This window comes from Lepidochelys kempii, chromosome 1 (genome assembly GCF_965140265.1).
Source record: "Lepidochelys kempii isolate rLepKem1 chromosome 1, rLepKem1.hap2, whole genome shotgun sequence".
In the NCBI taxonomy this organism is placed as follows: Eukaryota; Metazoa; Chordata; order Testudines; family Cheloniidae; genus Lepidochelys; species Lepidochelys kempii.
In genome coordinates this window covers 257,179,160-257,195,726 of record NC_133256.1, presented here as the reverse complement: position 1 = coordinate 257,195,726, position 16,567 = coordinate 257,179,160, and the positions used below count along the sequence as shown (strand labels likewise).

The following is a 16,567-nucleotide window of genomic DNA, read 5'->3' as shown; positions in this document are numbered from 1 at the left end:
TTAAAGCTGTAGGGAAAAAAGGATTACAAAATGCAATTTGAAAAATAGTAGCTAATCATAATTAGACTGTGCTGTAATGTATAATCACAAGGGGGCAGTATTAAGATTGCACATACAGCCTCAACTGGAGCATTTTCCTGACTTTTGAGTGCTTAACTATACAACCTTTATATTCTGTTATAATAGGAAATTTGAGGAAAACACTCCGTTCCCTCCCCCCTTACAGAAGGGCGGGCTGGGGGGGGGGAAGAGAAATCAAAAGGAGAATTTTCACTTTCCAGGCCTTTGAACTTCTGCTGGCTTGCAAAAAATTGTAAGTAGTGTGTTGCAGATCACAGAATGGTTCTGTGTTTGGTAAGATAATAGAAACCCCTGCCCCCATTCCTGCATGCCTCAAGGTCCACAATGGAGAGCCAGTCCCATGCCCTTTAGGAGTGCTGTAGGTTGGAAGGGTGCTTAGCATCTTCCTCATCTGCAGAGCCCATGAGGTGCATTGGAACAAGGATCCCTACTTCACAACTTATGAGGTCCACAGACCCTCCCTCAACACTTGCATGGCTTAAGGTCTGTAGGGGTGGCAGCAGTTCTTATTGTGGTCCTAGTTCATTTTGCAGTTGTCCTTTTACACTAGGTGAATGTCTGAACTTCCACACTGCTAATGCTGACACAGCTGAGCTTGTGTTAGCCGCAATGTTGGAATCCCTAGCATGGATGTGGTTAAGGCTGCCAATATGGTTTTTAGTACCATTATGGTTAAACTTGATCCCTGCAGGAGACATGGGGCTTTTAAAAGGCTGGGGGGGAGGGGGATTAAAACCTTATCTGTACTAGGATTCCCAGTGTTGCTAATGCTGGTGCAGCTGCATCAGTGTTAACTAGGGTAGGAGTTTTTTGGTACAAGTTTCCTAGCGTAGACTGCACTGGTGTGCAGGAGCCCTCGTTCAACCCCTTCACATCTGCAGAAGTACTTGCCCCTTCTGTCCCTCCAGATTTGCAATATCATGGCTGATGGGACTTTTCACAGAGTTAACCATCTGCTGTGAACCCTTTCTAGATAGGCACCTTATGAGCTTTGTAGAAATATTTATTGCTTGTCTTCATATGGGCTTATCAAAGGCTTAGAACACTGTCAAATCGAAACCAGTTTCCTCCAGAATCAGCAACGGCCCTGCTGCTTAATGAGGACAGCTTCCATTCAAGTTTGTGTTCAAACCTTTGGCCATTTTTTCCTGCAGGGTTGTTTGAACAAGTAATAAGAATTTCTTTTTTTAATAAATGGGCATAATCACACAGTATGTTCTCATGCTCAAAAATAGCTGAACTGTTTTTCCCTTTTAAAAAAAAAAAAAAAATCCTTGGGCAGAGACGAAGCATAGAAAATTTCAGCCCAGAAGGGGAATGTGTCAGAAAAAGTGCAGCAACCGGAAGAAGGGGGGGAAAAAAAAAATTCTAGCCCTTCTGCAGATCCATGTACTACATTTTCTTCTCAGCCAGTGGTCGGTGCATTTCATTAGAGAGATTAATAAATTAAAGTTCCTGCAAATGTTGGTGACCTATATTCATGAATAAACTAATTAAAAGTTCCCCCAACTTACCTTGTTTTCCTTCTCCTTGCAAAGTGGGAAGAAAGCAGGTAGAATTATTGCCATAGGTTACATCAGGAACATTATTGGTCACACATGCAAGTCTCTGATTTGGAAGCAGTGTGGCCTTAGCAATGTGACCCTAGGAGTATGTGCATTTGGCATGTGTACACACACCCCAAGTGGTGTTGGTAATTAATAAAGGACACTTGCCTTTGGAGCTGGTGCTGAACAAGTTCCCCTCTGCATTACTACATATTGGGCTGCTTGTGGTGTTGTTTCAGATGTAAATCTAAGGCTCTGGCCATTCCCTGTAAAAGGACTCAGACACCTCTCTAAAGGGTGGGTGTTAAACTGGGGTGTCCAGGCCACATTCCAACCTGGGTAATTTAAATTCTGCCTACCTGAATTCCTCTGTAGTGCCCGATGGATGCAGTATTCTTCACTTCCTGCCTAAGCTGCTTTGTAGGAGGAGGGTGGTGGTGTTGTGCTGTTAAATAACTGCTGGGTTTCACCTTAGAGGTGGCTGTGTTTCACAGGTGGGTGAGAGTGATCCTTGTGTCCTTACCTAACCAGCTCACAGGGTGCTATGAATGCTTAACCGAGTTCTATTTGGACAGCATTCTAAAATCCCACGTGAAAGGCATGGTATAAATGCAGAATGTTCTTACCTTTGCATCCATTTGGTTGAGATTAATCTGCCTTTTTGTATCTCCCCTTTGGGTTTGACAGGGCTCAGCTTGGAGGCGGCTCTGTATTAACCCAGGTGGAACCGCTTCCCAAAAGGCACAATGATAGTGGTGACTGGAGTCATGTCAGCGCCCGAGCTGGGTTCCACTGCCACCACCCCAGTTGCAGCCCCAAACTTCTCCTGGATGTCTGATGATGGCAGCCCCACGGCTATGGAGCAGCCGATATTCCTAATGACCACTGCTGCTCAGGCCATCTCAGGTTTCTTTGTGTGGACAGCTTTGCTCATCACCTGCCATCAGGTAAGAATCTCTTGGTGTTTGATCCCTGTAACCGTCTACCCCCCTCCCCCAAACTGGGTGAATACACATGGTGTGAGGGGTGTCTCTGCCAGCTGTGCGGGTTTGTTAGAATCATTCCTGCTGTTGTCACTGGCTCAGCTTATGACTCTCACCCCTCCACTTTGAGGAGTTGCAGTGTGAGCTAATTTTGCATCTTGGAGAGGGGTAGGGTGACCAGATGTCCCAATTCTGTAGGGACAGTCCTGATTTTTAGGGTCTTTTTCTTATATAGGCTCCTATTACCCTCCACCCCTAACTTTTCACACTTGTTGTCTGGTCACCCTAGCAAGTTAGTCACCACCTATAACTCAATAAAGGGAGCTGTGCTCAGTACTGCACAAAACTGTACCAAGGGAATGTTTGAGGGGTTCTTTTGCTTCAGGTGGATCCAGGGGTTTGGTAGAAGGGCAGTATGAGTTGTGGAGAGGTTTACTCCTTGTTGCTTAATGATCAGCTCTGTTCCCTGAGAGTAGGCGAATATATAGGGAGGAAGCATCAGGAGAAACAGAACTCCACCTCCCTGGAGAGGAGCAGTGTTTGTGTGTGTTTGGGGAAGAGAAACATGTGAGTCTGAGGCTTGGTGCAGATGGCACCATTCTGTGCCTAAGATTGTAGTGGCCAGCTAGCTGCTTACACAATGTCACATCTTTCCCTTTGTCTTCAGGCTTGTAATAATCAAACTTTGCCTAGCAAGGAGCCCCAGGGTACTGGCAGGTGAGGAGAGGGAGGGCATTATAAAGGATCAAGCACCTTTCTGCCTGGCTCTCATTAGCAGAGGCACAAGGGGATAGCTGTATCAGGTAAGGCCATTAGCTCAGTCAGTCTGGTATCCTGCCTTTGGCAGCAGCTAATACCTGTCGTCACAGTTACTGGGATAGCTGCAAATCTGTCCCCCTTCTGGTCTCTGAGTGCACCCCTTCATGCCTTACCCGTTCCGGAGAGGAATTCTGCAACTCTCCTACTCTTAGGCCAAAGGTTCTCCTTACCATTATTGCCTAGGAGGTCTGATGGAGTTCTGGCACCTGCAGTTCTTCACTTGGAGAGTCTGTGACCAGTCAGCTTCTTAAAGTGAAGGTATTGTTTAGTTTAACAGAAAAAGGAATTTAGAGAACAAGGATTTAAACAGTCTTCATGCATCTCTTACCTACTGGCCTGCCACCTCCTGCAAACCACACTTCTTCAGACACCTACAACAGTTTTTCAGAAGAAACAGACTAAGACGCCGGACAAAATCCTGCCCTCTCGAGTGTTCCTTTTTAAACCTGCTAGAGTCCTATCAATCTGTGTTTTGCTGGCTTGAATCAGGAGAGGAAAAGGCCTGTTTTATATGGCTACCTGGAGAGGAGCCAAAATCGTCAAAGCAAGTAGTCTGCCATTGTCCCTTAACAATTTAAGTGTTTGCAGAGAGGTGGCTTATCCCAAGCTGCTGTTTTCCTTCCTGCCTGTTTTTCTGACAGCCTCTATTGTGTTAAACCAATATAATCACACAGAAAACACCCCAATTACCAGACCACCATATGGTCTTCGTAAGTTATTACAGAGCTGCTCCAAATCCATCACACCTGTTCTTTCAGAGGCATGTGAACACCCACCTCCCCCTCAAGAATACACTTGGCCTTTTGAGTAGTGCTGCAAGTGGAGGTGGGGGCATGTGATAGTGGGCTCTGCTCACCACTGGATACTGTCACCTCCTGGAATTTCTGGAGATTAGCTCAGTCAGGCCCTTCCAGCTGTTACACCCCCATCCATTTCTCCTCTTCAGCTCCTCTCTCGCTCCCAGGAGCCACAGCTGTCCTCTTCCTGACTCAGCCCTCCAGTCAGGTCACGATTGTGGTTTCCCCTCTACAAGTGGAGTGCATCAAGGTTCCTGCTTTCCAGCAGGCTTAGGCAGTCTTCTGCTTCACTGCCTCACAGTACCACTACTGCAGTGGCTGGCAGGAAACCCCAGCCCACTCTCTACTCCAGGTTCCTGCTCAGGGACCCTCTACCCAGCAGCCAAGGTCCATTCCCTGAGCTACTTCTTTACCTCCTTGCCCTCCCCACTCCTCTGGGTTTGGCAGTCTCTTCACTTTCTCCTCCCAGGGAGTAATTGTAGGCAACTCTGCAGCTACTCAAACACATCTCCCAGAAAGTGATGTAGCCTACTGCTCTTTCTGTCTCCATTTTCCTGTCTTTTGGAAGAACGCTGCCTGTCTCTCACAGGTGAGCTTCTCTCTAATTAGCTGCCTCCAGCCTAACGCTCCCCCCTCCTTTGATGCCTAATTAGCTGGTTGGGTCCAACTCAGCTCTTTTGCAGGGCCAGTGTGGGGTTCACATCCCATCACAGGGCAGGGTATGTAGGTGATGAGATTGTGCCATGATTTATGAGGCTTAATTACTCTCTATTCTTAGCTGGCCATTTTATAGTTATGTCAGCTGTTAGTTCATTAAATGATCAGCTATTTATTGTTTTAAATCATCCAGCCTACAGTACCTGCCTTGATGACCTTCCGTGCCAGTGAATTCCACTAGCTGAATTCTGCTACGGAAAGGAGTAGCAGGAAATGTTTGTTTTGCTTTTTCTCCTTTTCTTTCTGGGGCAACGCCTGGCCACCCTATCTCATTCAGTATTCTCTGGGTGTCAGCACAAGTCCAATCCAACATCCTCTTCTCTAATGTAATCATCATGTGGACTGTAACACAGTGGGAAATACATGCCCTGAAATGTATCAACCTGTGTTCCGTACCTCTGTCTTGTTGGATTCCAGAGAGCTGAGTAGGAGTTGGAAAATGACAGTGTATTGCAGAGGCAAATAGTCTAGGGGGGTTTGAAAAGAGATTAGTCACTGATGAATAAGAGTAAGACCTGTAGTGCCACTAGCTTAGGGAACAATAAGTGCTATCATCCTCCTGCTTCAGGGTGCGCATTGATCACCTGCTGGGAGTAGGGAAAAATTCTTCTCCCTGGTATAGCGTTGCACAGCTAGGGTTTTCTGCTGTTCTCTACCACAGCGGTTCTCAAACTTTTTAGCAACCTGAGGAACCCTATTTGGATTAAAAAAAATTTGAGGATCCCCAGCGCGCCACCCCTCGCCCTCACTCAGCCCTTGCCATGCCCCCTTCCCTGAGGCCCCAGCCCTTCTTTGGGGCCCCATCCCCTCTCACTCCATCCCCCCCTTCTTCTGTGTCTCACTCTCCCCCACTCTCATTCACTTTCACCAGGCTGGGGCAGAGGGTTGGGGTACAGGAGCGGGTGCAGTCTCTGGGAAGGAATTTGGGGGTGGGCTGTGGGAGAGAGTTGGGGTGCAGGCTCTGGGTGGGAGTTTGGGTGTGGGCTCTGGGCTGGGGCAGGGGGTTGGGGTGCAGGAGGTGGTGATGAGTGTGGGCTCCAGCCAGGTGGCGCTTACCTCGGGCAACTCCCGAAACCCACCAGGACATCTCTCTGACAGAGGCTCCTAGGTGGGCAGCAGATCAAGGAGTCTCCGCGCGTTGCCCCTGCCCGCAGGTACCATCCCCGCAGCTCCCATTGGCAGCAGTTCGTGGCCAATGGGAGCTGCACAGTTGGCACTTGGGGCAGGGGCAGTGTGCGAAGACCCCTTGCCCCACAGGGATGTGCCAGCCGTTTCTGGGAATGTCACGGAGCTGGGGCAGGTAGGGAGCCTGCCTTAGCCCCGCTGTGCCACCGGACTTTTAGCATGCAGGAGGCACTGGGAGGGAGCGGGAGGAGTGGAGGGAGGGGAAAGAGTTGATCAGTGAGGCCTGCAGACCCCCTGGGGTATCCTCAGGGATCCCCAGTTTGAGAATTGCTGCTCTTCAGAATCCAGTGTTGCTAAATGTGAGAGGCAGGGGACTGGATTAAATGTGTCATTGGTCTGCCATATGGCATTCCCTGCCTGATGTGGTCTTGTGATTGTGCACACAGTGAAAGGCTCTAGGGACATCCCTGTAACTTTGAGAGGGAAACCTGGAGTCACTTGAACTGTGACACTCAGTATCCCTGGGGGTGGGTAGGTATTATGTATCATTTGTATTATCATAGCGCCTAGGAGCCCCAGCCCTGGACCAGGACCCCATTGTGCCAGGTGCTGTGCAAACAAAGAGATGGTCCTTGCCCCAAGGAGCTGACAATCTAAGTATAAGATGAGAGACGGGAGTACAAGAAACAATGAGACAATGTTGGTCAGTATGACAGGCAGTGGTTTTAGCACACCAGCTTCCTCACCATCAAGTATTTGATAGGTGTCATAGCAGAGGAGAGTTTTGAGGAAGGATTTGAAGGTGGATAACAAGGTAGCTTTGTGAATGTTCATGGCCAGCTTCTGCCAAGTGTGAGAGGCACAGAGCCACGAAGGTGCTTGTTTCAGAATTTAACAAGTGGGGGCTGGAGGTGAGAGCTTACCTTTTGATACTGAATGAAAGATGATAGGTGGGGTGGGGTTAGGTCATAAATGAGCCTCAAAAGTGAATGCAAATTGCATATGGTTTGATATGGTAGAAAAGAGGGAGCCAGGGAAGGGATTCAAGGAGACAGGTGACGTGGTCCAAGTGACGAGCTAGGAAAATGATCTTTGCAGCAGCATGATGAATGGGGAAGATTACATTTGTCAAGGCCAGAGAAAAGGGTGTTGCGGTAATTGAGATATGAGGTGATGAGAACGTGGAGGAGTTTTAGCCATGTGGACAGATAGGAAAGGCCGTATCTGAGATGTTATGCAGAAAGAATCTGCATGATTTAGAAATAGCCTGGATGTGAGGGTGTTGGTCTGAGTCAAAGATGACAGACACCCAAGTTATGGGCAGCATGGTAGTGGTGTCTGCAATCATCCAAAAAGGAGGTAGCAAGGAGGGATTGGGGGTGAAGATGAAAAACTCTCTTTTAGCCCTGTTGAGTTTGAACTGGCAGCTAGTCATCCATGAGGAGAGGTCAGAGAGAGAGGCTGAGATTTTTGATTGGACAGAAGGAGACAGGTCTGGAGTAGAGAGGTAGATCTATGAATCAGCTGCATGAAAGTGGTAGTTCAGTTTGAGTTTCTGGTTGAGATTGCTTATAGACAAGGTATAAAGGGAGAAGAGATGGGAACAAGGACAAAGTCCTGTGGAACCCTTACAGAAAGCTGGAAGGAGGGATGAGGAGGAGACACTGAAGGAACAATTAGAGAGGTAGGATGAGAACCAGGAGAGGACAGTCACGGGGGCCAAGGAAGGGACATGATTTCAAGAAGAGTGTGGTTGACTGTGTTGAAGGTGCCTGACAGGTCAAGGAGAATGAGGATGCATTTTGAGCTTTGGCTAGGAAGAGGTCATTAAAAACTTTGGTGAGATCAGTTTCAGTTGAGTGCAAGGGGTGGGAGCCACATTGGAGAGGGTGAGATATGGAATGGGAGGAGAGGAATTTGAAGGAGTGTAACTGGATTGTAAGAATTAAAAATCACGCCGGTTGGTTGTGTGTTCTGTTTTTTGTTGTGTAAATTAAAACTACATGTAAAAGACTTTGCCTCTGGAGAACATGTTCCCTGCTGGTTCAACCAAACCTGTGTCCGCTGACCATCAGGACTTGCTGTCAGGCCTCTTTCTTTATGCAGGCTTTTGCCTGGAGTCCTTTAATTGTCCTGGCCATTAAGGAAGGTTGATTGTATATTTCAAGTTGACAAATTCAGTGTTCCCGGTGTGTATTTTTTGGTAAAGGTGAACTTTGTTGTTAGAAGATGGATATTCTGGGGAAGAAATTTTTTAAGGGTATGACAGTTTAATTTTGAGATGATTAATGAGCGCCCTGATTTTTGGAGGGAGTGGGTAGGATTGTGACATCATAGTTGTCTCAGCCCATGTTCCTGGGTGAGTAGAAAATTTGCAGTTCTATTGGTTATCGGGCTGCACACGTTTTTTGACTTTATTGCTCAGAAGAGAGTCCAATTTCAGAGCTGTGAGATGTACTGCTCTGGTAGGAGGGCAGGAGGCTGGCATTTTATGGCTTTACTGTTAAAGCAGTAGTATGACTCTTGCCAGCAGGCAGTGGGGTTTGGGGCTTATCCATCTACTTAAAACATATATGAATGAATTTTCTGGGGTTCTTTCATGGAAAAAGTCATGGGAAAGTATATAAAACTGCTCTGAGGAAAGAGGGCCTTAACCATGGTGACAGCCTGATGTGCTCAGTTCTGTATGGTTGAGGAAAAGAGGAGGTTGCAGGGTTGGGAATCTTAAGTGCCTGAAAGGAGATAGTCCATCCCAAGATTCTGCTATCTGGGAATTAAGTATGAACAAGAGAACATGAGGCCACACTTGGTAGTAATTAGCAAAAAATAATAAAAATGAATTTAATCCCATATCATTAGAAACTGGACTGCAGCCCCCAATTCACTTCACACAGGCCACTGCGAGTGACCATAAGAAAGAAACAATTTTTTATTCCTGCCGTCATAAGGCTGCGTTAGATCACCTGCTCCAGTGAGGAGTTCTGTGTTCCATTCTCGGTCCCCCGCTGCCATCCAGTCCCACCCTTTCCTCTGTTTGATTGTCACTGACCCTGTTCTCCATCTTCCCCCATTCAGATCTACATGCATCTGCGCTGTTACAGCTGCCCCAATGAGCAGCGCTACATCGTCCGGATCCTCTTCATTGTGCCCATTTATGCCTTCGACTCATGGCTCAGCCTCCTTTTCTTCACCAATGACCAGTACTATGTTTACTTTGGCACTGTCCGGGACTGCTACGAAGGTAAGGCGGGGATGGCGGAGTATGGGGTTTTTCTGCTGCAGGCTGGAGTGCAGGGACTGGTCCTGCATGTGGACAGGAAGTGTGGAGGGCGTACCTCTGTCATATGTCTATGATTTGTTCTGATATCGAACTAGATCCATGGTTTGAAGCCTGGCTTAGTGACTGGGGAACAAGGTCTTCTGTCTTCCTGGCTGCTATAGGAGTGGCAGGGTATATTGGGATTCCCCTAGGATAGGTTTAGAAAGACATGCAGCTTCTGAAGAGATTTTCTCACGTGGCAGACTTGTATTCATTCTTTCAGAGGAGGTGTAAAGCCGAAGGTCTGAACACCCATCGATGTTAAAGGTCCCAAAGGTCTCCCAAACACCCGAGCAGACTTCAGGCAGGCCAATTGTATGCTGCCCCTCCTCATGTGGCCCCTAAATCCCCATGGCAGTTTCTGTTGGCAATGTTACTTACTCTCTTCCTATCCGGTAACTGTTTGCATCGTTTCCCTGGCACAGAATGGCTGCTGCATTCCACTACAGTCGCCACTGTGGTCCTGGTATGTGAGAGAGCTGGAATGTGCTTTAGGATCCCACTGGCAGAAAGGAGTGAGGATTAGTATCGGTTAGTTATTGCACTTTTCTAAGGATGTGACCCACCTGGCTAGCAAAGGAAAACTCACCCTTGGGGCATATGAGAAAGAAACGGTCAGTCTCTGAAATAAACACTTCTCCTAAAATCTGCCCCCTCACCCCATTCAAAAAAGGAGCCTCTCCCCCCTGCCCCCAACAGCATCCTGTGTTACACTGTGGCAGAATATCGTGTTGGATCACTATTATTGTGTGTGTTTGTCTGTCTGTCTGTCCTGACTAAACTGCTCCTTGTTTGTAGGGTTTGTTGTTAGTGAGATCTGTGTTTCTGGGAGAGAGGCCCCTGAGTGTGTCAACAAGTTAATCTGCTCAAGGGACCAGTGACAATGCACTGAGATGCAATAGCAGATGGCAAACTCATGCACACAATCCAGAGGCCACTTTTTCTCTCCCCTGCTCTCCCTGTGTTTGTGTGTAAAGGCCTAGCAGGAAGCCTGCTGCTCTGAGAAACTCTTCTCCTAGCAACGGTTATTTACCCCTCGGCCTTGCCTAGGGAGTTTGCAAACATCACAACATCTGCTCAAGGGGTCAGCCTGCATTCTAAAGTTCACCTGCTTGGCCCACTTGTTGTGCTGTGTGGAGGTGCGTCCCTTGCCCCCGTCTATTCTCTGAACAATTTCAAAACTATGCCTAGGAAAAGCAGGAGATTGGAGAGGACGGGAGGGATATCTTTCTCGCTTTCAGTGGAGATTTTTACTCTTGGGGAATAGCTCCACTTGAAAACAATAAAAATAGTAACGAATTAAAAAATCCATAACTAAACTTCAAATCTGTGTTGTACCAATCGTGGGTGGTTCTCTGTGGTATGTCTTTTGGCGGGTGGGGTATACTTTTTTGGTCCTGCTCTTTTATCCTGCCTCCACACACATGAAATCTGGGGCCTCAGTCTGTGACATAAGAGTTTGTGTTCTTTTGTGGTGATGTGTAATAAGCACTTTTGATGACAAAGGCAAATATGAGCTAGGAGGGGAAGCGCTGTTATTCTAGCGCAGCCATCTTTAATAATTAGCACTTGTTTCTTTTGGGGAATGTAGGGGGAGAGTGGGGGCAAATGTCCCCATTCTTCTCCCTCTGATTTCATCTCCTGCCCAGCGCTGTTGAATGGGCAGCTGGTGTTGCAGTGATTGCATCGGAGAGTAGTGGAGGGCACCACTGGAGAACAATATGAGAAGCTAAGCTTCTCCTCCCCCAGCAGCTGAGAGCTGCCTCCATAGGCCTAAAGTTAAGGAAGATGCAGGAAGTTTGCAGACCAGGTAATTTACCACAGGTTTTTTTAATAAATGTTTTTTGTGTTGTGTCTTTTTAATATTTCATTGATACCAATACCCAAATATAATCAATGGGCCTGTTCAATAACCAGGATTACAGGTGGAATACAAGTTTGCCTTATTGTATAAATAGAAGCAAGTAGATCATGGCCATTTATGCACTGTGCTATTCTGTTGTGCTAGAAATGTCTGGAAGTGCTTCCGTTGTGTCTAATCCTTTTGTTAGATCTTTGGGGGGTGTTTCCTCATGGGATCTGTGTATCCCTTTGTGTAAGGGCATAGTTGGGTGATTACAAGGGCCCAGAGGAGGTAAAAGTCCATGAGCTGTCTCCGATCATGGATGTCTTTTCAAGTGGGATAACCTCCTTGATGTCTGGTATCCAGCTCCTTGCTGAGGTCAGATTCTTGGCTTTATGCATTTGATTTTGTTTTGTTCTTGTCTTGAAATTCCTTGGGTACAGTGTCTCTCTCCTGAGTTTATTATTTGTTCAGGGCAAGTTGATGTTACCGTAATTCAGTCAGGATTTGGGCCCCATTGTGCTAGGTGCTGTACAAACATAGAGTAGGACAGACCCTGCCCCAGGGAGCTCACAGTCTAATTTAAATCAGGATACAAGAGTGGCTGTAACAGTAGTAGAGAGGTGGGAGGACTAGAATAAGGGAATGAGAACAGGTTAACGTAGGCTAACCATGTGCATTGCTAAATGGTTGTCATGTATTTATTTATTACATTATCTATGATAAATGAAAGTCCCTACCAGTCATTTATGGGGCGGTGCTGAGGGGGAATGTGGGGGGCTATAGCCACCCCCAAAATTTGACTTACCCCTCTGTAGCCACCCCGTAGCAGCTGCTGCTCTCTGGCTGCCCAGCTCTGACGGCAGAGCAGAGAGTCTGGCGGCTGCTGGCCAGGCACCCAGCTCTAGCAGCAATGGAGAAGTCAGGCTGGGCAGGGGTGCCTGAGAGCCAGGTGAATGGAAGGTGCGGAAAGAAGTGAGATGGATGATTCATTAGGGATGCTTTTCCATGTGAGTGAGTACTAGGCTCATGCCCCAGAATAGTGCGAGGGAGCGCTGCAAGTCTGGGAATGGCATCTCATAGAATATGAGGGTTGGAAGGGACCTCAGGAGATCATCTAGTCCAACCCCCTGCTCAAAGCAGGACCAATCCCCAATTTTTGCCCCAGATCCCTAAATGGCCCCTCAAGGATTGAACTCACAACCTTGGGTTTAGCAGGCCAGTGCTCAAACCACTGAGCTATCCCGGTCTTGGAGGAGATATAAAACAGAGGTCTTGACCAGAGGGATGGTGGCTAAAGGTCCCATGGCACTTTCTGGGGACGAGTAGGGGCATTAGCCTGGGTGCCCATGCTGGGTTTTGACGCAGATTGTTGTGTAACTGCTGAAGCAGGAGGAGGAGTGCACCCTGTAAAAACAGAACGTCATTGCTGCTGGCTTTGCTTCTCCCCTGCACCCCAGCTGCTTGTCCCCATTCAGTGAGTGTCAGATTTTGATCTGGTTAATCTGTCTTTGCAGCCTTCGTAATCTACAACTTCCTCAGCCTCTGCTATGAGTACCTTGGGGGGGAGAGCTCCATCATGTCTGAGATCAGAGGGAAATCTATCGAGTGAGTACTCCAAGTCTCTTTACAGCACTCTAACCCATCCTTCCCCAGGGGCTTGTGTGTCACAGGGTTTGTTTTAACCCCTGCCACTGGAAACTGTGTGGTGCAACAAGTGTACCCTGGAACTGGATGATACCACCTAGCTCATTACACAGAAGCCTCAAATGGACTTGCCTCATCCAGTGTAAGTGGGTGCTTGTCATTCAGATCATCACGTGTGAACCGAGCCTATGTAGAGCTTTCATGTTCATCTGGCTCCCCCGTAGTTTCTTCTCCCCTTCCCCCAGTATGTGTTTCCTTTCTCTAGCCCATGCTGGTTGTGGCTGCCTGCTCTCCTTTTCTCGTGCCGTACCATGCTAGCCAACGACTTCCTTGCCAAAAATCGGTTTTGGGGGGCAGAGATAGGAGTGCAAAACCACATCTCTGTTCAGTCTGCATCTCTGAAGGAGATTAAGGCTGTTGTCGCTATGGCAATGACTAATTTGGCCTGGTGAAAGGAAGACTCTTACATTTTCATCAGAAGACAATGGGCAGGCAAGGGCCTGCATCTCACTGCTTGCCATATCCTGAGCTCTGCCCTCTGATTCCTCTTTCTCTGGCTGTCCTGCTATGTTGCATTTTCAGGTCCAGTTGCATGTATGGGACTTGCTGCCTGTGGGGGAAGACGTATTCCATCGGATTCCTGAGGTTCTGCAAACAGGTACTGGCTGAGGAAAGCTGGGCTGTGCGCAAGAAGCGGGAGAGGAGGCAGTAATGCCTGGCCCGTGGAGTTTCTGAGATGAGGGTTCCTTTGGGCCGACCTCTGTTCAATGGGTTTATGAGATCAAGCTGAGAAAGGCTGGGAGAAAATAAATCTGTTATCGTGTTGTAATAGCGCTGAAGCAGATATACCATGTTACTCTGCCCACCCAAAAACTAGAAAGGCTCTTAGCAAGGGAAATGACATGTCTTCTCTACAGGATCTACTCCAAGCCCCAGGAATTCCTGGGAGCTGATGTTTGTTTCCTCTTCCCCTCCTGGGATGGGCAGGTCCCAGATCCCCTATGAGAACTTGGTGCCTTCTTGGGTCCCAGACACCCCCATTAGTTGTGTAAGTGTCTCTTGAGTTCCCAGCTTTGTCAGTGTGGTTAGGAGTGGGAGTCTGGAGTCTGATCATCGTGACACAACACTTTGCAGGAGGAACTTCTCCAGCATATTGCTCACTCCGGGGTTGTGGGGGGGGTGCATGATGAAGTGGTTATGTCAGGAAGAGAGAGAAATATAAATGACGACAAATCCATCATGCGTTCGGTTATGGGGTCCAGGAGGCTGTCACTGCTGGCTGTCACAATGTAGCAGTAAAGGTAGAGATTTGCTAAGCTGCTGAAAGTGACATGCAGGATCTCTCTGTAGATAGTGACTGAAACAGGTTGGTTAGATTGGGGCATTGCTTTCATTCTCTGAAAAAGGGCTGAATTCCATTTTTAATTATAGTCTTCGGGTCTCACTATGAATTTAGGCCCATTTGCTACCCTTACTCCACACCAGAGCTCCAGCTGATCTCAAAGAAAAGTTTGCATTAAGATCAAGAGTGAAAAGAGCGTGATTATTGCATTCAGCATTACCCCCTGGGAAGCTTAGTGACCTTTAGGGCTATGGCTATTTTCTTCCTTCCTTATCCTCCTTTATTTGTTCCTCTTGCTCTTTCCTGCCTTTATGTATTTCCATTCTTCCCTCTGTTTTTTCCTTCCCTAAGGAACTCCTAAGTCCTTCCTCACCTGGGCTTCACTCCCACCCCATTCTCCATTTCCCCCATTAAAACTGTGATCAATGACATTTAAAGTGTCCTCAACTGGCTTTCGAGTAACACCTCAGTGATAGGGCATAGGGTAGTTCACTCCTCTTAGCGCCATTGTTTCAGTCCGTCTGCAGACTTAGGCCGACATCACTATGTGAGTAACACTCAGCTCATGTCTGGAAGGTTTTCTTCTCAACCATGAGGAATAGCAACTTTTTGGTTTGTTTAATGAAAGCTGAAATTTTGCAAACTCTGAGTATGTTGCGCAGGTTTCACAAATGGATCAAGCGGGCCGAGGATTTGACAATTCTGTCTTGGATGGATATTTTTCTAGGCTCCCTCACTTCCCCGCAACGTGGTAGCAGTTCTTCCAGATGAGACTGCCCTTTGCAAACTGGTGGCACCGCTTTCTAGCCTGCCAGAGGGATGTGAAGCACTTCCCTCTCACTCCATGGAAGTTGGGCTGACGGCAGCTCAATGGGCAGTCTGTGGCACCAAGCCCAGCCTCTGGGACCTCCTTGGGATTCCAGCACGGTTGGAGCAGGAAAACTTCCAGGGCCACCTGACTGCCAAGTTTATCTCTTTGATGACCCACTGAGGGGAAACCCTGTTAAAAGGAACACCTTGGCTGTTCTCAGCTCCACTCTGAGCCTGTCTGGTAGTGGTGTCGCCCTGTCGGTTCTCGTCAGCCTTGTTAGTGCTGAAGGCCTCTTCACTGCGCAACTATCCTTCCCCTCCCCTCTCTTGTACTGGGCTGTTCTCAGACAGGCGTCTGCTGTATCCGTCTGTATCAGCCATGTGTATCTTGAGCACTCAGGGTACATCTACACTGCAATAAAAGACCTGTGGCACAGATGCAGCTTACTCAGGCTGTGGGGCTAAAAACTGCAGTGTAGTCATTTGGGTTGGAGCCCAGGCTCTGAGACCCACCCCCCCTTGTGGAGTTTCAGAGCCCGGGCTCCAGCCTGAGCCCAAATGTCTACACTGCAATTTTTAGCCCCGCAGCCTGAGTCCCGTTAGTCTAAATCAGTTGACTTGGCCTCTGAGACTTGGTGCTGTGGATTTTGTATTGCATTGTAGATACCCTCAGAGGCCACAGCGGTGGGTGTGGTCTAAAAGCCTGGGCAGACACTTATCTTCACAGTAGGGTATTATGCAGAGGTTCTTTCCCGACTTGTGCCCAGTGACCTTCATGATGTCTGGGTCATGCATCCTTAGTGCATTTCCCATATGTCTTAATGCTTTCTTCCCCAGGAAGTGCCTAAAAACAAAGTGTGTGGTTTGGATTGCAGGGAAATAGTTAAACAATCCCTGGACTGGAGGGAGAGGAAGCACAGATTTGTTGTATACCAATTAGCTTGACCTTTTTCAGTTCTCATCTTGGTGACTCACCCACTGGCTTGTGTTGGGTTTTTTATCTCCTTGAAGTCTTATGACCACTAGCAAATTGTGTCTTACCAACAGCAACCTTCCTTTTGGTTTTGCCTTCCTTCTACCCACCTCAGCACCTTGCAAAACTCTTACCTGGTCTATTTTAGGGAGACTCCAGTGAAAATTTTAGGGTCTTCCCCTTTCCCCCCACCTCTGACCGGTTTGAAGTTCAGCTTCGTCTCTCTCACCAAAGTTAAATGTTTCTTACTGTGAGGTTTGGGGTGGGAGGGAATTATGAGGGGGTGGCGGTTCAGAGGCCATGCTCAGTCCTGGGACACCTGATGGAGCAGACAGAACTGCTCTCAAGTCCTAGAGAGCCTCCAGGGCGATTCTCCCTTCCAGATTGACTCTAAGCTCGTGCGAGTGAAAGCAGAACGAATCTAACCTAGCTAGGCATTTAGACAGCCCTCGTCACTGTGGTATCTGAAACCACCTTACTCAGTTTCATTTGCTGAGATATCCCTTTCTAAGAAGAGTCTGGAGTTGCTTCCTCTTTTTTCCCATCTAAGGTGACCACCTGCAT

The 16,567-nt window shown here is 47.8% G+C and overlaps 1 protein-coding gene across 3 annotated transcripts in view; it reads left to right on the top strand.

Moving 5' to 3' along the window:
• Window positions 1-16,567, top strand: part of TMEM184B (transmembrane protein 184B) — a 41,719-nt gene that overhangs the window by 16,356 nt on the left and 8,796 nt on the right. For all 3 annotated transcript variants that reach the window (XM_073326299.1, XM_073326278.1, XM_073326289.1), the window contains 5 exons: window positions 187-313; window positions 2,316-2,575; window positions 9,145-9,310; window positions 12,749-12,839; window positions 13,461-13,536. In XM_073326299.1, the coding sequence (XP_073182400.1) occupies window positions 2,375-2,575; window positions 9,145-9,310; window positions 12,749-12,839; window positions 13,461-13,536 (534 nt within the window). In that variant the 5' untranslated portion in view covers window positions 187-313; window positions 2,316-2,374. The remainder of the gene's footprint in view (window positions 1-186; window positions 314-2,315; window positions 2,576-9,144; window positions 9,311-12,748; window positions 12,840-13,460; window positions 13,537-16,567) is intronic.